The sequence below is a fragment of the Hemitrygon akajei genome, chromosome 24, assembly GCF_048418815.1.
Source record: "Hemitrygon akajei chromosome 24, sHemAka1.3, whole genome shotgun sequence".
Taxonomy (NCBI): domain Eukaryota; kingdom Metazoa; phylum Chordata; class Chondrichthyes; order Myliobatiformes; family Dasyatidae; genus Hemitrygon; species Hemitrygon akajei.
Window position 1 is genome coordinate 34,459,945 of NC_133147.1, and position 21,867 is coordinate 34,481,811.

Consider the following 21,867-nt stretch of genomic DNA (forward strand, 5'->3'; position numbering starts at 1 on the left):
CCCATCTGTCCCCTACACCCCTCCCTATCTCTGTAACCCCATCTGGCCCCTACACCCCTCCCTATCTCTGTAACCCCATCTGGTCCCTACACCCCACCCTATCTCTGTAACCACATCTGGTCCCTACACCCCACCCTATCTCTGTAACCCCATCTGGTCCCTGCACCCCTCCCTATCTCTGTAACCCCATCTGATCCCTACACCCCACCTTATCTCTGTAACCCCATCTGGTCCCTACACCCCACCCTATCTCTGTAACCCCATCTGGTCCCTACACCCCTCCCTATCTCTGTAACCCCATCTGGCATCTACACCCCTCCCTATCTCTGTAACCCCACCTAGCCCCTGCACCCCTCCCTATCTCTGTAACCCCATCTGGCATCTACACCCCACCCTATCTCTGTAACCCCACCTAGCCCCTGCACCCCTCCCTATCTCTGTAACCCCATCTGGCATCTACACCCCTCCCTATCTCTGTAACCCCATCTGGTCCCTACACCCCACCCTATCTCTGTAACCCCATCTGGTCCCTACACCCCACCCTATCTCTGTAACCCCATCCTGCATCTACACCCCTCCCTATCTCTGTAACCCCATCTGGCCCCTACACCCCTCCCTATCTCTGTAACCCCATCTGGTCCCTACACCCCACCCTATCTCTGTAACCCCATCTGGTCCCTACACCCCACCCTATCTCTGTAACCCCATCTGGTCCCTACACCCCACCCTATCTCTGTAACCCCATCTGGTCCCTACACCCCACCCTATCTCTGTAACCATCCTCAAACACCTACGTCCTTCCCTATCTCTATAACTCACTCCAGCCCCAACACCTCTCCCTACCCGTGCAACTCGCTCCAGTCCCCACACCTTGACTGTCTCTGTAACTCTCTCCATATCATTATCTTATGCAGTTAAATTTGTTGTTTTGTTGAAGTAGTACAATGCAAGGCATAAAGATTAATATTTTACAATAAGAAATATAAAAAATAAATTGTTCAAAAAGAGCTAAATATGAGTTGATGCTTATGGGTTCATGAACCATTCAGAAATGTAATGGCAGAGGGTAAGAAGATGCTCCTAAAGTATTGAGTGTGCATCTTCAGGCTCTTGTACCTCCCCTGTGATGAAAGTCAAGAGAAGAGGGCATATCCTGGATGGTGAGGGTCCTTTAAGGTGGATGCTGCCTTCTTGAAGCATCACTACTTGAAAATGTCCTCGATGGTGGGGTGGGTTGTGCCTATGATGGAACTGGCCAAGTCCACAACCCTCTGCAATCTCTTTCAATTCTGCCCCAACTTCTGCATCTGTCTGGTGAGCCCTACCCCTGAGATCTCCTCAGTCACCTCCAGTCTTTTTTTTAACCACATTAGCAATGCTGTCATCAATCAGTCCTACGTCAGGCAAGAGGATGTTAGTGTGGTTGGGGAAGTGTGTTTGAGTATGGATGTAGCACGTCAAGGTAGTCTTCATAGAAATGGAGCCCAGAAGCTGAAATGCGGCCTGCACAGTGTTGAGAAGGGCCGCTCAGTGGTTCAATGTGTCACAGCCCCGAGACCCGAGTTTGATCCTGACTTCGGGCGCTGTCTGAGTGGAGTTGGCATGTTCATTGTGGACTCCACCCCCAAATCCCAGACATGCGGTTAGTGGGGTAATTGGCCACGGTAAGTTGCCCTGAGTGTGTGGTTGAGGCTTGGAAGGATGGGGATGTTGGAGGAGGACAAAAACAATATTAATGTAGGATTGATGTTAGTGGGTGGGTCAAAGTCGAAGTAAATGTATTATCAAAGTGCATATACGTCACCATATACTATCTTAAGATTCATTTTCAAAGATTCAAGATTTAAAGTACATTTATTATCAAAGTATGCAGTAAACAACTCTGAGGTCCATCTTCCCACAGACAACCTCGGAATACAATAGAGTTCATGAACAAGCGGAGACTGACAAACAACCTATGTGCAAAAGACGCAAACCATGCAAATCATTTTTAAAATTCGGGGTTCTAACATTTTTCTGTCATTCATTTTTTTGGGGGGTTTTCTCTGTTTTGTGCATGTCTGCGAAGAGTAGGGATTTCATGTTATACACTATACATTCTTTGACATTGAATTGAACCATTGAAATAATGCTGAGAGAGTGAGTTGCAGAGTCCTTGATAGTGAGTTACTGGTTGTGGAGTCAGTCGAGTGAAGTGATCCACACCAGTTCAGGAGTCTGATGATTGTAAGGTAATAACTGTCCCTGAACCTGGTGGTGTGGAACCAAAGGCTCCTGTATCTCCTGCATCTCCTGGGTTAGTAGCGAGAGGAGAGCATGGCCTGGATGGTGGGGGTCCTTGATGATAGATACTGCTTTCTTGTGGCTGCGCTCTTTGTAAATGTGCGCATCGCTGGTTGTCCCGGGCTTTGTGGGGCTGAGGTGCTTGTCACGCTGCAGTATTTCAATATTTCTGTGTTTCTAGGACTGTCAGACACAATAATGTGATGTCTTGAAGGAATGTGAAAAAGTGGCGGTGTACTAATCTTGTAATGAAGTAACCCTCCTATGCTTTCCTCTTCCTTCTTGCTTGCTTTGTGTGGACCCGCAGACAATCTGCAACAGAAGTGTAAGTAGCTTCCATTTTATCAACCCTGCCCACTCGGGCGAGGTAAATCGCTTCATTATTGGCACAGTGGAAAACTTGGTTTTGCATGCCAACAGTACAGATCATTTCATCGCATCAGGGAGTTGAGGTAGTACAAGGGAAAACAAGTATTAAGTGCTAAGTTACAGACAGTGTAGCTCAGGTTTCATAGCGTGGGCTGTTTTATTATCCCTCCTCCTGCCTTGTCCCTGTAACCTTTGACACCCTTACTAATCAAGAACCCATCACCCTCTGCTTTAAATATACCCGGTGACTTGATCTCCACAGTTGCCTGTGGCGATGAATTCTATAGACTCACTTCCCACTGGCTGAAGAAACTCCTCCTCATCTCTGTTCTAAAGGCACATCCTGAGGACCCCTGAGTGGCATTTTGTTATGACGAATATTGTACCCACCAGTGCTAAGGCGTTCCCACCATCAGGTGTATGGAAAGGCTTCACACCAGCTGGGTAAGGGATGTATCTATGCCAAGAGATGAGAATGGATGTGAACTGGATTGTTCACAGATGGTTCAAGAGGCGATGTGGAGGTACATCTCCACCAAAGGAGGTGTAAAGCGTTCTTTCCCTCCGCTAGCCTCCAGGTCACCTTTGGGCAAGGTGCAGCATCAACTAAGCCCCCAGTTAGAGTCATGTGAAGTCATGGGAGCAGCTGGTGCATATCACAAGCCCCGGTTATGCAACCACTGAAGAGTATTGATAATGGCTGGGGTCACCCGTCTTGTAAAGACACCGGCCCAGAAGAAGGCAATGGCAAACCACTTCTGTAGAAAGATTTACCAAGAACAATCGTGGTCATGGATAGAGAAAAGAATAAGAACGACAGTGTGAAAGGGCAACGATCAGATTAAAGGCACATGATCGCCCTCATCATGCCCCCAAATCACACGGCACATGATGATAAATGATGTTGAAGATGATTAAACACCAAAGTGTAATGTCAGTGCACAGTCATTTTTTGTAGGGATGGGTCTCAGTTGATATCTGACTGCTTGTGGAATCTGTAGTTCACTTGCTCACTCCTCTCTCTTGCAGTGCCAAAACCTCCAAAGGTCACCGAGCAGACACCAGAGAACTACACGGTCTTCCCGACTGACGACATTGTGCTCAAATGTGAAGCCACGGGTGATCCAACACTTGTGTGAGTATCATTACGGTCATAGAGTCATACGGAGCAGCCTGACCAAGACACTCATCCAAGCTAGTCCCATATGCTCACCTTGGCCCATGCGATTTAAAACCTTTCATATCCACGTGCCTTTTAAATGTTGTAACTTTCCCTGCCTCAACTATTTCCTCTGACCCGAAGATATAGGAGTGTGATTCAGGGAGTGTAAGGTGTTGGGGTGGGGGCAGGTTGGTAAATGCTCTCAGGACCCAGGAGAATTTGCCTGCCATTCCCACACCACCGATTTCTGACATCGGATAGCAGGGCAGGTCCTCGATGTTGGATCTGATGATTTTAGGCTTAAGTCAGCACTGTTTCCTAAAGGGGAAATCTTGCCTGACAAATCTTCTGGAATTCTCTGAGGAAATAACATTCAGGATAGACAAATGAGAGTCAGTAGATGTTGCTTACCTGGATTTTCAGAAAGCCTTTTGACAAGGTGCTACAAACAAGGCTGCTAAACAAGGTAAGAACCCATGGTGTTACAGGAAAGATACTAGTCTGGATAAAAGGTTGGCTGATTGGTAGGAGGCAAAGAGTGGGAATAAAGGGAGCCTTTTCTGATTGGCTGCTGATAACTAGTGGAGTCCCACAGGGTACATGGGACTGCTTCTTTTTGTGTGGAATGATGGAATGGATGACGTTGTGGCCAAGTTTGTGGACGAAACAAAGATAGGTGGAGGAGCAGGTAGTGTTGAGGAATTAGGGAGTCTACAAAGGAATAAGCAAAGAAGTGGCAGATGGAATACAGTGTAGGAAAGTGCGTGGTCTTGCACTTTTGTAGAAGAGATAAAGGCATAGATGAACTACTAAACGGAGTAAATTCAGAAATCTGAGCTGCAAAGGGGCTTGGGAGTGCTTGCGTGGGATTCCTTAAAGTTTAACTTGCAGTTTGAGTTGGTGGTAAGGAAAGCAAATGCAATGCTAGCATACAGTTCGTGAAATATCTCATTGAAACCTATCGAATATTGAAAGACCTGGAGCGACTGGGTGTGGAGAGGATATTTCCCGTAGTGGGGGGAGTATTGGACCAGAGGGCTTAGCCTGAAAATCGAAGGACGTCCCTTTAGAAGAGAGATGAGGAGGAATTTCTTTAGCCAGAGGGTAGTGAATCTGTGGAATTTATTGGATGTATTTAAAGCAGAGGTGAATACGTCCTGATTATTAAGGGTGTGAAAGGTTGCGGGGCAAAGACAGGAGGATGAGGTTGAGGGTTAAAATGATGGAAAGGTGGTGCAGACTTGATGGGCTCCTGTGTCCCAAAGGCTCTTCGGAAGTCAAGAATGGGGCATAAAACTTGTTGCTTATGTTGAAATCCGGAGCCGGGGTCCCCAAGGCAGTTTGATGTTGTTTACAAATTTACTCTGGCAGCCTCTGCGACGACACTGGTGCCAAGCTGTGTCGGTGCTTGCCCTTCCCTTGGACTACGTCAGTGACGTGGAGAGGGGGAACCCACTGCATGGGGCAACAGCCGGTTTTACAAATCTTCCCACCCAGGCTTGCACCCGGGAGAGGACACAGTCCACCAGAGGCGCAAACCCACGATCCCCTGGGATGGACAGCTGCCTACTACTATTTTGATTTTGTTAAATGTTACAAGATCGAAAAAAATCTAACAAGAAAGAGGTGCTGACAGAACAAGGGTAAAGCAGTTGTGGTCATCTCATACAACACACACACAATGCTGGTGGAACGCAGCAGGCCAGGCAGCATCTACAGGGAGAAGCGATTTCGACGTTTCAGGCCAAGAACCTTCGTCAGGACTAACTGAAAGGAAAGATACTAAGAGATTTGAAAGTAGGAGGGGGAAATGTGAAATGATAGGAGAAGACCGGAGGGGGTGGGATGAAGCTAAGAGCTGGAAAGGTGATTGGCAAAGGGACACAGAGCTGGAGAAGGGAAAGGATCAAGGGACGGGAGGCCTAGGGAGAAAGAAAGGGGGAAGGGAGCACCAGAGGGAGATGGAGAACAGGCAGAGTGATGGGGAGAGAGAGAAAAAAAAACTAAATATATCAGGGATGGGGTAAGAAGGGGAGGAGGGGCATTAACGGAAGTTAGAGAAATCAATGTTCATGCCATCAGGTTGGAGACTACCCAGATGGAATATAAGGTGTTGTTCCTCCAACCTGGGTGTGGCTTCATCTTGACAGTAGAGGAGGCCGTGGATAGACATATCAGAATAGGAATGGGACGTGGAATTAAAATGTGTGGCCACTGGGAAATCCTGCTTTCTCTGGCGGACAGAGCGTAGGTGTTTAGCGAAACGGTCTCCCAGTCTGCGTCGGGTCTCACCAATATATAAAAGGCCACACCAGGAGACTGGACGCAGTGTACCACACCAGCTGACTCACAGGTGAAGTGTCACCTCACCTGGAAGGACTGTCTGGGGCCCTGAATGGTGGTGAGGGAGGAAGTGTAAGGGCAGGTGTAGCACTTGTTCCACTTGCAAGGATAAGTGCCAGGAGAGAGATCGGTGGGAAGGGATGGGGGGGGATGAATGGACAAGGGAGTTGTGTAGGGAGCGATCCCTGCGGAAAGCAGAAAGAGGGGGGAGGGAAGATTTATATATTGGTGAGACCCGACGCAGACTGGGAGACCGTTACACTGAACACCTGCGCTCTATCCGCCAGAGAAAGCTCTAACGCTGAGTAGGCTACGGTCAATTATGGATAACTCTGAACATCCTCTACATAGCACCATCCAGAGACAGAGAAGCAGTTTCAGCGACAGGTTACTATCGATGCAATGCTCCTCAGACAGGATGAAGAGGTCAATACTCCCCAATGCCATTAGGCTTTACAATTCTACCGCCAGGACTTAAGAACTTTTAAAAGCTATTATTAATGCTTTTTGAGATGGTGATTTAGATGCATATCATATTTTTTTTTACTGAGTTAAGTATTGTATGTAATTAGTTTTGCTACAACAAGTGTATGGGACATTGGAAAAAAGTTGAATTTCCCCATGGGGATGAATAAAGTATCTATCTATCTATCTATCTATCTAACGGGATCCCACTACCAAGCACATCTTTCCCTCCCCTCCCTACGCAACTCCCTTGTCCATTCGTCCCCCCCATCCCTTCCCATCGATCTCCCTCCTGATCCTTGCAAGCAGAAGGAGGGTGAGTAGCTTCCAACCTGATGGCATGAACATTGACTTCTCTAACTTCCGTTAATGCCCCTCCTCCCCTTCTTACCCCATCCCTGATAGTTTTTTTCTCTCTCTGCCCATCACTCTGCCTGTTCTCCATTTCCCTCTGGTGCTCTCCTCCCCCTTTCTCCCGAGGCCTCCCGTCCCACGATCCTTTTCCTTCTCTAGCTCTGTATCCCTTTTGCCAATCACCTTTCCGGCTGTCAGGTCACCCCACCCCCTCCGGTCTTCTCCTATCATTTCGCATTTTCGCCTCCCCCTCCTACTTTCAAATCTCTTACTATCTTTCCTTTCAGTGAATCCTGACGAAGGGTTTCGGCCCAAAAGGTCGACAGTGCTTCTTCCTATAGATGCAGCCTGGCCTGCTGAGTTCCACCAGCATTTTGTGTGTGTTGCTTGAATTTCCAGCATCTGCAGATTTCCTCGAGTTTGCCTAGAGCTAGCAAGTTTTCAATTAGAACAGTTAACCTACAGAACATCAGATTCGAGTGGTGTGACACCTGCTACAATACAGAGCAACTGTACCGTAACCTCTGTACTGTATATGGGGGATGACATAAAAATACACACAAATATCGGAAAGTTAAGCTGCAAGAAAAAATAACAATTCTGCACCTCAATCCAACAATATGGACCACCAGTGGGTGAAATATTCGCCCCTCAGGTTCCTATTAAATCTCACCTTAAACCTATTCTTGATTCCTCAACCGTGGGGAGGAAGGCTGTGCATTCATCCTCTCTATGCCTTCATGATTTTATACACCCCTGTAAAATCAACACTCATTCTTCTACTCTCCAGTGAATAAAGTCCCAACTGCTCAACTTCTCCACATAACTCAGTCCCTCATTTCCCTGCAACAATCCTCACTTCACATTTTCCAGCTCAATGGTAGCTTTCCTATAGTGGGGTGACCAGTGTGGTGATTCAGGTTCATTTACTTAACACACGCACATCAAAGCATTCAGGAAAATGTGTTGTTTGCATTAACAACCGAAGGCTGCGCTGCAAGAAATGACTGATTAATCCTCAAGGGCGTCGGCCAGTCACCTTGAACGGTTTTGTGTTTTAACTATAAACTGGAGACTAGAGTTTTAGGGCTGTACAACAAAAGCTGTTCATTTTCACCGGGATTTGCATCAGAAAGATGGTGAGGTCAAAACCATAAATTGTTGACTCAGACAAGTCCCGCTTTCACACAATGGAATGCCACCCATCTTCAATCTATCAACACTCTGCTGTCCCCTTCTGCTCATTAATGGCTCAGTAAATGTGGTGACACAATTCTACTAATGCAGGCTGAGTCACTTCACCAATAAATTACAGGCATCTCGTCACAGTCGCTGCATTAAAGTAATTAATGCCCAGTGCCGTCAGATATCCATTTGAACCAAATTGGTGCACTTCCCCAAAACGAGGTGATGTAAGCATTCAAGTTAACAGGCAGCTGGTTTCTGTTTCTAAGCCGGGTCTGCAGAGAGCATGGCTGAGAGGCGATGAGATGGTTATGCATGTTTGGATATCTCTTTTCTTTAGATAGATTTGATGTAGGATCAAGGATCAAGTTTTATTCACCATCAGAAACAGGGTTAGTATCACTGATGTTTATCATGTAATTTTTTTTTGCAGCAGTGTAGTCCAATACTTAAAATACAATTCATATATTAAATAAGCAGTGCAGAAATAGTGAGTTTTTTCATGGGTTTAGTATCCATTCGGAAATCTAGTGGCTGAGGGGAAGAAGTTGTTCCTAAAGCATTGAGTCTGGGTTCAAGTCAAGTCACTTTTTATTGTCATTTTAACCATAACTGCTATGTACAGTACATAGTAAAAATGAGACAATGTTTTTTAGGACCATGGTGTTACATGACACAGTACAAAAACTAGACTGAACTACGTAAAAAAAACACAACACAGACAGAAAAAAACAACAACTACACTCGACTACAGCCCTACCCAGGACTGCATAAAGTGCACAAAACAGTGCAGGCATTGCAATAAATAATAAACAGGACAATAGGGCAGTAAGGTGTTAGTCCAGGCTCTGGGTATTGAGGAGTCTGATAGCTTGGGGGAAGAAACTGTTACATAGTCTGGTCCTGTACTTCCTCCCTGATGGTACTAATGGGAAAAGGGCATATCCTGGGTGTTGGGGGGGCTCCTTCATTATGAATGCCACTTTCCTGAAGCATCGCTATTTAAAGATGTCCTTGATAACAGGGAGGCTGCTGACTGTAATGGTGCTGGTTTCTGATCCTGTGCATTGACGCCAGGCAGTGGTGTAACCCGTCAGAATGCTACCCACGCACATATGTAGAAATTTGCTAGTGTCTGGTGACGGACCAGAACTCCTCAAACCCCTAATGGAATATAGCCACTCCTCATCACCATCTGAGATTCTGCTGATCTGGCAAATTTATGGACGGTGTTTATGCTGTGCCTAGCCACAGAGACATGGATGTATCTTCCTGCACTAAATCAGCGGACTTACCTGAAATGGGGTGATGTAACGATCCGTGTTATCAGACAATTAGTTTCTGCCTCCTCGCCAGGAGTGGAGAGAGCACAGAACGAGAGGGGGTGTGATGGTTACATTAGGATGGAGGCCCTATTTCTTGAGAGTCCACTAGAAGCCCGTGATGCCCTGTCCTGGAGTTGGAGACCTGTCTGTCTGTGTGTGATGGGAAGAGACTTGTTCTGTTGCTGCTGTTGTGGTTCATGTTGCTTGTGTAGTTCTGCTGAACATTGTGGAGATGATATATTGGCACCGAAATACGTGGAGAGACTTGAGGGCTGTTTCCAGAACATTCAAAGTTAGAAGTGTATTTATTATCAAAGTATGTATACTTTATACAACCTTGAGATTCATCTCCTGAAGGCGCAGTCACAAAACAATAAACCCAAACAAACCTATTTAAAAAAGACTATCAGACGCCCAACACGCAGAGAAAAAGCACAAACGCAAGCAATTAGCACTCTGAACTGAAGTCCACAGACCCTTAGTTCAGTGAAGACCCTGAGTAAACCTCCCAGAGCAGCAAGCTGAACCGGCCTGTCTCTTGCCTTGGGTCCCGACACCCTGACCTTTCAATCTGGCTCGGTGTTCACATTGTTGTCCAAGCATTGAGTTCTGTTGCTTTGATATGCTCTGGGGCCTGGACCCCGCCGCCTCAATTTGGCCAAACTTTTTCTGGTTCGGCCTGGCGCTTAAATCGTTGTTCAAACATCGGGTCCAGTTGCTTGATTACACTGTGGGGCCTGGACCCCGCTGCATTCTTAGGTGTGTTGGTTGTCATGCAAACAATGGATTTCATTGCACGTTTCAATATACAAGTGATAAATAAATCTGAATCTGCATCTCCATGTTCGACATTTCTTCAGATAGATTATCCCTATTTGTCATGTGCACTTTGAAACATCAAAACATGCAGTGGATGCATTGTCTTGTGACAGTAATCAACACAGCTGCCAGGGATTGTTCTGTAAATGTTGCCACACTTCCAGTGCTAATACGGCATGTCTGCAACTCACTAAACCCAACCGTACATCCACAGTGTGGAAATGGCTAATACAAGGAGGCATAATTTTAAAGTGATCGGTGGAAAGCATAGGCAGGAATTTCTGTGGTAAGCTTTTTTGTAATTTATTTTTTTATTGAAGTTCATCAAACAAACATTTCCATAAGATGTATTTCAGACATTGTACATATATATCATATAATCATATATGTCACAAATCTCCACAAAATATTTGTCTGGGGTATACACATAGAAAAGAGTGGAAAGAAAAAACAAGCAAAAGGAAAGAACTATGTACAAGTAGGGAGTGATCTTTCTTTTTTACAACAGATTCATTGATTTATGAGAATAAAATCAGGCCTATGAGGTGTTATGTAGTTAAACCATTTTTCCTGGTATGAATCAAATTGTTCCAGCTTATGTTTAACAGATGCTGTTATCTTCTCCATTTTGTAAATGCCCATTGTAATATCCATCCATGTATTTAAAGTTGGGCTCTCCTGTGATAACCATTTCCTGGTAAGAGTCTTTTTACCAGCCACCAGCAGTATATTCATTAAATATTTATCTCTTTTCAACCATTCTTGAGGTATATACCAAAATATATGGTCTTACTCTCCAATTTGAGGTAAGCTTTACATAGAGAGTGTTGGGTGTGGGACTTGCTGTGAAGGGTGGTGTAGAGGTAGATTGATTTGGGCATTTAAGAAACTTTTAGATAGGCACATGGATGATAGAAAAATGGAGGACTATATAGAATGGGAGGGTTAAAATGATCTTAGAATGGGTTGAAAGGTTAGCACAGCATTGTGGGCTGAAGGGCCTGTGCGATACTATTCTATGTTCTATGCATGTCTTTGAAATGTGGGAGGAAACTGCAGCACCCAGAGGAAACTGTAACAGTCACAGGGAGTACATAGAAACTTCCTACGGAGGGAGGCGAGAATCGAACTCCTTAGTGATCGCTGGGGTTGTAAAGTGATCACGCTAACTGCTACACTACCATGCCACCCACTTTTCGATGATGTCGGCATCAACTTTAAGTGCAGTGGTAAGCAAAACGCTTTACAGTACAGGTTATCCGGGTTCAATCCCCGCTGCTACCTGTAAGGAGTTTGTACGTTCTCCCCTTGACCGAACGGGTTTCCCCCAGGTACTCTGGTTTCCTCCCACAGTCGGAAGGTTAAATGGTCATTGTAAGTTGTCCCGTGATTAGGTTCGGATTAAATCTGGGGTTGCTGGGCGATGTGGTTCGAAGGGTCTAAAGGACCTATTCTGTACGGTATCTCAATGAACAAACAAACAAACAAAGCTAATAAATGAGCCATGTTCATTTGGATGGTTCGGCAGGCTCGAAGGCCCTAGTGAGTACATGAATCCACAGATTATCCACGGGGGTGTGTGCGCTTTCACGCATTGGTAAATAAGAATGTGATTGAGGCAGATGCTTGAAGAAATCTGGAATAAGAAACCATCAGAGGTCAAGCCGACCAAGTGACAGTGTTAGTATCTCAAGGGATAGGCCAAGGGTTGTGACACATGGTTATAAAGCTGTGTCTGGAGTGTGCTGTGCATTCTGTTATCAGCCTGTGATATGGGGCCACTTAAACCTGTGGAGCTGAGAGTGAAACGATGAAGATGTGCAACATTGGCCAGGGCTGGACTCGGATTGAAACTTCCACTTGGAACACACCAGCAGTAGCAGCGGGAGGCCACTCGTCCTCTCAAACCTGCCCCGCCATTCATAACTGCTTTGTGGCCTATCTTTGCCTGTCCCAAGGTTGGGGGACTGTGTTTGTGCTTGTGCAGGAGGAAGGAACGGGGCTTGCCAAGCTGTTGGAGCATCGTCAACACGCTATGTTGGCACCAGAATGTGTAGCAACACTTGCCGGCTGCCCCCCAGCACACCCTCGGGTGTCTTGGTTGTGAAAGCAAGTGACACATTTCAAAGTATGTTTTAATGTACACGTGATAAATAAATTTGAATCTTGAATCTCCTCCTTCCTTCATGGTGACTTTTGGGGTGCGTGGTGATGTAGCGGTAACCCAGTTTCAGTTCCGCCACTGCCTGTAAGGAGCTTGTATGTTCTCCCTTTAACCATCTGCTTTCCTCAGGGTACTCTGGATTATGCTGGTGCCAGAAGCATGGCGATTTTTGCAGGCTGCCCCCAGCACATCCTCAAACCATCTTGGTCATTTGCTACAACATCCCAAAGCCTTACGAGTTAGAAGGTTAACGAGTTACATGGGCTAGTTAGACCGGAAGGGCCTGTTAAGCTGATATACAGTATATCTAAATAAAAATTAAAGACGTCAGGCTTAATGCCAGCTCTTCCTCCTTCACCCTGTACGGGTGATTCTCCTGAACGCCTGGGTTGAAGCTTTCTTTAGACGTCATTCCCTAATCCCACACTTCAGCCAGCAAAAGTAGTTCTAGCAGCAGCTGTAAGATCGGGGTTCGATATCCGCTGCTGTCCTCCGTGTGACTGTGTGGGGTTCATACGGGTGCTTCGGTTCCCTCTCACATTCCAAAGAGGTATGAGTTGGGCGTTAGTGATTTACGGGCATGCGGTGTTGGTGCGAGAAGCGTGGTGACAAGCACAGGCTGCTGATCCTCGCTGATCTGATTTGGTGGCAATGATGTATTTCACTTAATGTTTCAATGTACATGTGACAAATAAAGCTAATCTTTAAAAGGTCGTTAGTCTTTAATCAAATCACCCCTGAAAAAGGCTAGTGCTTTCCTGGCGTATATGACGAATAAACTCTTCTCGAGCTTCAAGTATTGATTATAACTCAAGTCAAGTCAAGTCAACTTTTATTGGCATTTCGACAATAACTGCTGGTACAGTACATAGTAAAAATGAGACAACATTTTTCAGGACCATGGTGTTACATGACACAGTACAAAAAGTTAGACTGAACTACGTAATAATAAAAAAACAACACAGTAAAATCTACACTAGACTACAGGCCTACACTGAACTGCATAAAGTGCACAAAAACAGTGCAGGCATTACAATAAATAATAAACATGACAGTAGGGCAAGGTGTCAGTCCAGGTTTTGGGTATTGAGGAGTCTGATAGCTTGGGGGAAGACACTGTTGCATAGTCTGGTCGTGAGAGCTGAATGCTTCGGAGCCTTTTCCCAGACGGCAGGAGGGAGAAGAGATTGTATGAGGGGTGCGTGGGGTCCTTCATAATGCTGTTTGCTTTGTGGATGCAGCGTGTAGTGTTAATGTCCGTGATGGCAGGAAGAGAGACCCCGATGATCTTCTCAGCTGACCTCACTATCCGCTGCAGGGTCTTGCGATCCGAGATGGTGCAATTTCCGAACCAGGCAGTGATGCAGCTGCTCAGGATGCTCTCAATATAACCCCTGTAGAATGTGATGAGGATGGGGGTGGGAGATGGACTTTCCTCAGCCTTCGCAAAAAGTAGAGACACTGCTGGGCTTTCTTTGCTATGGAGCTGGTGTTGAGGGACCAGGTGAGATTCTCCGCCAGGTGAACACCAAAAAATTTGGTGCTCTTTACGATCTCTACTGAGGAGCCGTCGATGTTCAGTGGGGAGTGGTCGCTCTGTGCCCTCCTGAAGTCAACAACCATCTGTTTTGTTCACATTAACTGATGTTTTGATGGCAAAGTCTGCCACCTTCATCAGAGCTGATTCCTGGGCATGTCTAGTCTGGTGGTATTTATGCCCCTGTAGTCCGTCACCCCCTTTTAGTTCGGAGCTGAGAGCATATCGAGGTGGCAGGGCCTGGATCCGAGTGTGTAGAATGACCGAGGGTTGGTCCAAGACTGGGCCAGGTTGAAAAGATCAGGGTGTTAGAGTCGGAAGAAAGGAACAATCCGGTGTTCAGCTCGTGAGGTTTACTTGTCTCTGTGCTGAACTGAGGCTGTGATCTGCAATTACCGGACTCCTGGATCAGCTGCAGTGATGACTAGCTTTGTGGCTGTGAACTCGCTTCCGTGGTGTTTGCTGACTTTCATTGTTTGCAGAATTTGTTTTTTTCCCTGCACATTGACAGTAATTTTTAAAATGGGTTCTATTGGGTTTCTTTGTTTGGTGCCTGCCTGGTAATGAAATGTATCTCAAGGTTGTATATAGTATATATTATTTGATAATATATGTACTTTGAACTTTAAATTCCTGGGAATAAGCCCTTTTTTGTGAAAGCTCCCCACTTAATTTAACCTTTGGCATCCAGGATACAGTATTTGTCGCATACGTCAAAACAAATAGTGAAATACGTTGCTTGCATCAACTGAAATCAGCGAGGATTATGTTGGCAGCAGCCTGTGAGTGTCACTTTCGGCTTCTGGCACCAACATGCTTACTTTCTGCCCGTTACGCCACTGGCATTTAGAGCAGCAATGGAGGTCCTCCGTCTCTGCCAGCGTTCAGGGCTTCCTTCATCATGTCAGCAGCTTCCACTACTGTCTGTCGTGCACGTTCAGGAACACCGTTGCGCTCGGATGCAGAAGGAATCTTCATTGCTGTTTCCTGAACGGTTGTGTCTTACCTTTCAGGTTGTTAGCCATGAGCTGAACCCCTGGACCTGGAGAACCAGTGAGACAGTGTTAATCTGACCTCTAACCTTTGACCGGTTTCGCTTGGGTGACCTTGCCAAGTGCCAAAGCATAACATTAGCTCTCCGGGTCATTGAGGCTCGCAAGCCTCCGAACCCTATGACGAGATTGTGGTGCTCTTGGAGAGACACCAACATAGACTGCCTGCAACTCACTAATCCTGAACCATGCATGTGGGAGAAAGTGCAAACTTCTTATAGGCAGCAGCAGGAGTGAAACTGTGGTGATTACTGTAATGTGCATTACATTATCTGTTATGCTACCACGCTGCCCCTGCTACTCTGTTAACCTATGTTGCACTCCCTCCAAGGCCTGTCCATATTTTGTAGTGTGTGGGTCCCAAAGCTGCTAACGGGGGCTTTGTATTACTCTCACTTAACCTCACCCACCTGACACAGTGGATGTAAGAGCTGGCATTTCATTAACCTCTCTCATTATTATCTGCCCAGATCTGTGACATTTTAATGACTGCTGTGCACGACCCTGGAAATCTCTGAGGACGGACCCCGGCGTCCAGCGTTTACGATGTGCTCATCTGTTCATTTTAGGTTCCAAGTGATATATTTGTCATTCCTCGAGATTGATTTGCTGCACTTTCGCCTGTTCTCTTGAGGTATTGACCAGTCCCCACATTTCGAGGGCAGCTCACTCAAAGGTCATCAGTGTAAGGCAGGCAGGTGACCTTAGGCATATGGCATTCTGAGTAGGAGTGGTTCCCACGGGGAGTGATCGAGGTAATCGGCAGAGACAGACTAAGGGAAGGTAGGGCAAGCGTATGTGTACGCGATGGAGAGAGGGAGGAGAGTCTGTAATGGTGATGGCAAGAGACAGAGATGGGATGGGAGAATGCTGGCACGAGGCAGAAACACTTCATTTAAAAATTAGCAAACTTTCTGCAGCTATATTTCAATTTGTTCCTGCATTGTTCCCTCAAATATTGAGTACCTACCTCAACTACTGTGCAAGATAACAAGAGGCATAGATCGACATGACAGCCTAAGACATTTTTCCAGGGCAGAAATGGCTTAATTTGAGGGGACATAATTTTGAGGTGATTGGAGGAAAGTAACCTCTATCCTCAAGTCACCGCTCCTTCTCGTTCACTCGAAAGCGTAAAGCTTTAGCTTGCTCCATCTGTCCTCTCTTGTCCAGGTAGCGACCTGGCAAATCTCCTCTGTACCCTCTCTAAATATTCCAAGATGGCAGCACTATGCAGCTTGCAGCGGCCACTCCGGAGCTGCTTATCTGTTATTTGTGAAGGGGGGTGCCATGCACAATCATAATCGATTGAAAACGGACGTGGGAGCACGGAGGAACATCGGGAAATCTCAAGGAAGACCTTCTTCGTTGCTGCTGCTGCTGTGAGGTCCAGGACTCTGCTGGGAAGAACAGGCCCCCAGTCCTCGGGGTTGTGTTGCCGATGGCCATTGGCATATATATCTTAATATGCTCGGCAGAGGATGGTGCTCGGAGAAGCTGTGTCGGAGGTTCGACGGACTCAGAGTCCACTGTGGTCAGGTCGCTTTCGGTGTGTGCTGTGTCACGAGGCTGGTTTCGACGGAGCGAGGCTGAGTCGGGCGGCGCCATGGAAGTCCATAGCGGGGGTATTCCCTTCTGCCACCATCGTGGGATGGCGAGTCTGTCGGGACCCTGGGGACTTGTGGAAACTGTGTGGTGATTTCTTTTGAACTTACAGTCTTTTAACATCTTTGGACTATTTTTACTGTGCCCATGGTCTTTTTTTTTAATCAATTATGCTATTGTTTGCACTGTTGTAACTATATGTTGTAACTGTGGTTTGTGCAGGTCTTGTAGCTTTAGTTTTTGGTCTTGTTTTGTCTGGTGGTTTTGGAGCTTCTTTCTGGGGAACGCACTAAGACGGTAACGCGCTAAGACGGTAGCGTGATATTAATATGCAGCAGCCTCTCCGGCCTCTGGATTGGGGATTGCCAAACGTTATGTGGATTTTCTGGTCCGTTTTGTCATATGCTTTTGTGATATCATTCTGGAGGAACGTTGTCTCATTTTTTAACTGCATTGCATTTGTGGTTTCTAAATGACAAATAAACTGAAACTGAATCTGAATAAAGCTTCCACATCCTTCCTATAATGAGGTGACCAGAACTGAACACAATACTTTAAGTGTGGTCAAGCTAGCATCTAGTAGATCTGCAACATGAACTCAATCCCCTGACAAATGAAGGCCAACACACCGTGCACCTTATTAACCATGCTATCAACTCGTGTGACAAGTTTGAGGGTCTGTGGATGTGAAAAGATCCCTCTGTGCCCCCACACTGCCAAGAATCCTGCCATTAACCCTGTATGCTGCCATCAAATTAGACCGTGCAAACTGAATTGCTTCACATTTTTCTGGGTTAAACTCCATCTGTCATTTCTCAGCCTAGCTCTGTATCCTATCAATATTCCACCACAACCTACAGGAACCCTCCACACGATCTCTGACAACACCAACCTTTGAGTCATCTGCAAACTTACTAACCCACCTATATATACCACATCCAGTGCCCTGCCATCATCAGTGTGCTTTGTCACATCCTGGAAGAATTGAGTCAGATTTCTCGAGGCACAACCTGCTCCTCACAAAGCCACGATAACAGATTCAAACCCTTACTTTAAGGGGAATGTTCCGATAACCTGACGATACTGTTTACACAGAGCTCACACCCACAACAGTGTCACGTTGCTGTTGCTTCCTTTCCAGGTTCCGTTGGACGAAGGATGGGACATTTTTCGACCCATCGCTGGATCCTCGCGTGACGATGAACAAGACATCAGGCACCATGGTGATTGCCACCTCCAACAATGGCGTGTCCTTCCGGGGCTATCAGGGGACGTACCGCTGCTATGTCAGCAACAACGGTGGCACCGCGATCTCCTCCAAAGTAAACCTCAAAACAGAGAGTGAGTCCATCCTTTGACCACTCCCTCCACACAGTCCCACCACACACTCCCGGGGTCAGACACAGAGTGAATCTCCCTCCACACCGTCCCACCACACACTCCCGGGGTCAGACGCAGAGTGAATCTCCCTACACACCGTCCCATCACACACTCCCGGGGTCAGACACAGAGTGAATCTCCCTCCACACCGTCCCATCACACACTCCCGAGGTCAGACACAGAGTGAATCTCCCTCCACACCGTCCCATCACACACTCCCCGGGGTCAGACACAGAGTGAAGCTCCCTCCACACCGTCCCATCACACACTCCCGGGGTCAGACACAGAGTGAATCTCCCTCCACACCATCCCATCACACACTCCCGGGGTCAGACACAGAGTGAATCTCCCTCCACATCGTCCCATCACACACTCCTGGGGTCAGACACAGAGTGAATCTCCCTCCACACAGTCCCATCACACACTCCCGGGGTCAGACACAGAGTGAAGCTCCCACCACACCATCCCATCACACACCCCGGGGTCAGACACAGAGTGAATCTTTCTCCACACCGTCCCATCACACACTTCCGGGGTCAGACACAGAGTGAATCTCCCTCCACACTGTCCCATCACACACTCCCGGGGTCAGACACAGAGTGAATCTCCCTCCACACAGTCCCATCACACACTCCCGGGGTCAGACACAGAGTGAAGCTCCCACCACACCATCCCATCACACACCCCGGGGTCAGACACAGAGTGAATCTTTCTCCACACCGTCCCATCACACACTCCTGGAGTCAGGCACAGAGCGAAGCTCCCTCCACACCGTCCCATATCACATTCCCGGGGTCGAACAAGGAATGAAGTTCCCTTTACACTGTTGAATCACACACTCACAGGGCACAGATGAGCTCTGAGTGAAGCTTTCTCCTCACAGTCCCAACACACGTTCCCAGGGCAATCGCTGCATCGTACAGAGTTTGTTATTCATTAATACCCTCTGCGTGTACAAAATAACAAGGATGGAGTCATGCTGTGAGAGACACATTTAATGTTGTTGAACAACAGCTTTCTCTTCCTCGTTACTTCACATGGTCCTTCAGGGAATTCAAATGACGGTTTAAATTGGAATTGTGCTGCTGGTATAATTCTCTGGAAAGCAATTCTTTTTTGGAGAGCAATTGGGATTCTTTAAATAAAAAATACATATAAGACATGATTTTGGTAAAATACGTGCATAAAGGAGGGACGATGGGGCCCAGGTGTCTGTGTGTATCGGTGTTCGGCAGGTTCACTGATTGGAGTCAAGGCGCTGAGGGAGAGGGGTCACTGAGGCACGGTGAGGGAGCTGGATTAACGTCAGTGGGGATACAGTCAGTGACACGGCACTGAGGGAGAGGGGTCACTGAGGGATGGTGAGGGAGTTGGATTAACGTCAGTGGGGATACAGTCAGTGACACAGGGCGCTGGGGGAGAGGGGTCACTGAGGGATGGTGAGGGAGCTGGATTAACGTCAGTGGGGATACAGTCAGTGACACGGCACTGAGGGAGAGGGGTCACTGAGGGATGGTGAGGGAGCTGGATTAACGTCAGTGGGGATACAGTCAGTGACAGGGCGCTGTGAGGGGTCACTGAGGGACGGTGAGGGAGCTGGACTAACGTCAGTGGGGATACAGTCAGTGACACGGCACTGAGGGAGAGGGGTCACTGAGGGATGGTGAGGGAGCTGGATTAACGTCAGTGGGGATACAGTCAGTGACAGGGCGCTGTGAGGGGTCACTGAGGGACGGTGAGGGAGCTGGACTAACGTCAGTGGGGATACAGTCAGTGACACGGCACTGAGGGAGAGGGGTCACTGAGGGACGGTGAGGGAGCTGGATTAACGTCAGTGGGGATACAGTCAGTGACACGGCACTGAGGGAGAGTGGTCACTGAGGGACGGTGTGAGGGAGTTGGATTAACGTCAGTGGGGATACAGTCAGTGACACGGCACTGAGGGAGAGGGGTCACTGAGGGATGGTGAGGGAGCTGGATTAACGTCAGTGGGGATACAGTCAGTAACACGGCACTGAGGGAGAGGGATCACTGAGGGATGGTGAGGGAGCTGGATTAACGTCAGTGGGGATACAGTCAGTGACACGGCACTGAGGGAGAGTGGTCACTGAGGGACGGTGTGAGGGAGCTGGATTAACGTCAGTGGGGATACAGTCAGTGACACGGCACTGAGGGAGAGGGATCACTGAGGGATGGTGAGGGAGCTGGATTAACGTCAGTGGGGATACAGTCAGTGACACGGCACTGAGGGAGAGGGATCACTGAGGGAGCTGGATTACGTCAGTGGGGATACAGTCAGTGACACAGGGCGCTGGGGGAGAGGGGTCACTGAGGGACAGTGAGGGAGCTGGATTAACGTCAGTGGGGATACAGTCAGTGACACGGCACTGAGGGAGAGGGATCACTGAGGGATGGTGAGGGAGCTGGATTAATGTCAGTGGGGATACAGTCAGTGACACAGGGCGCTGGGGGAGAGGGGTCACTGAGGGACGGTGAGGGAGCTGGATTAACGTCAGTGGGCATACAGTCAGTGACAGGGCGCTGTGAGAGAGGGGTCACTGAGCAATTGTGTGAGGGAGCTGGATTAATGTTGATAGTTCCATTTAATATCAAAGATTGTATACAATATACAACCTGAAACATGTTCTTCACAGACATCCATGAAAACAGAAGAGTGCCCCTAAAGAATGAGTGACAGTGAAAACGTTAGAACCCCAAAGCCCCCTACTCACCCCCCCAGGCACAAGCAGCAGCAAAACACTGCCCCCCTTCCCCTGTTCACTTCAGCACCCTCCACCCACCAAACAAGCAATAGCAAAGCCCCCAAGAGAGACCATGATCTACAATATAACAAAAACTGATTGTTCACCCGAGAATTGGACATGCCACAGGCGCACTCCCTCTACCTCTCTCTCCTCTCTCTCTCTCCCTCCCCCTCTCTCTCTCCCTCTCCCCCTCTCTCTCCCCTCCCCCTCTCTCCCTTCCCCCCTCTCTCCCCCCTCTCTCCCCCTCCCCCCTCTCTCCCCCCTCCCCGCTCCCCCTCCCCTCTCTCCCTCCCCCTCTCTCCCTCTCCCTCTCTCTCTCTCCCCCTCTCTATCCTCTCTCCCTCCCCCTCTCACTTTCCTCTCTCTCCCCTCTCTCCCTCTCCTCTCTCTCTCCTCTCCTCCCCCTCTCTCCCCTCCCCTCCTCTCCTCCCTCTCTCTCTCTTCCCCCTCCCCTCTCCCCTCTCCCCCCTCCCTCCCTCCCTCCCTCCCTCCCTCTCTCTCCCTCCTCCTTCCCCCTCTCCCCCTCCTCCTCTCTCTCCCCTCCCTCTCCTCTCCTCTCCTCCTCTCCTCTCTCCTCCTCTCCTCCCCCTCCTCCTCCCTCCTCTCTCTTTCCTCTCTCTCTCTCTTCCCCCTCCCTTCTCCCTCTCCCCCTCTCTTCTCCCCCTCTCCTCTCTCTCCCCCTCTCCTCCCTCCCCCTCTCTCTCCTCTCTCCCTCCCCCTCTCTCTCCTCTCTCCCTCCCCTTCTCACTTTCCTCTCCCTCCCCTCTCTCTCCCTCCCTCTCTCTTCTCTCCTCCCTCTCTCTCTTCCCCCTCCCCTCTCTCCCCTCTCCCCCTCCCTCTCCCCCTCCCTCTCCCCCTCCCTCTCCCCCTCCCTCTCTCCTCCCTCTCTCTCCTCTCCTCTCTTCCCCCTCCCTCCCCCTCTCCTCTCTCTCCCCCTCTCCTCCCTCCCCCTCTCTCCACTCCCCCTCTCTCTCCTCTCTCCCTCCCCTTCTCACTTTCCTCTCTCTCCCCTCTCTCCCTCTCCTCTCCCTCTCTCCCTCCCCTCTCTCTCCCTCCCTC

At 48.2% G+C, this 21,867-nt stretch overlaps 1 protein-coding gene across 1 annotated transcript in view; it reads left to right on the top strand.

Annotated features, from left to right (window-relative positions):
* LOC140715696 (neural cell adhesion molecule L1-like) overlaps positions 1-21,867 on the top strand; it is a 341,600-nt gene that overhangs the window by 209,204 nt on the left and 110,529 nt on the right. Inside the window, 3 exon segments of the mRNA XM_073028066.1 lie at positions 2,591-2,608; positions 3,682-3,787; positions 17,805-18,016. Of these exon segments, the coding sequence (XP_072884167.1) occupies positions 2,591-2,608; positions 3,682-3,787; positions 17,805-18,016 (336 nt within the window).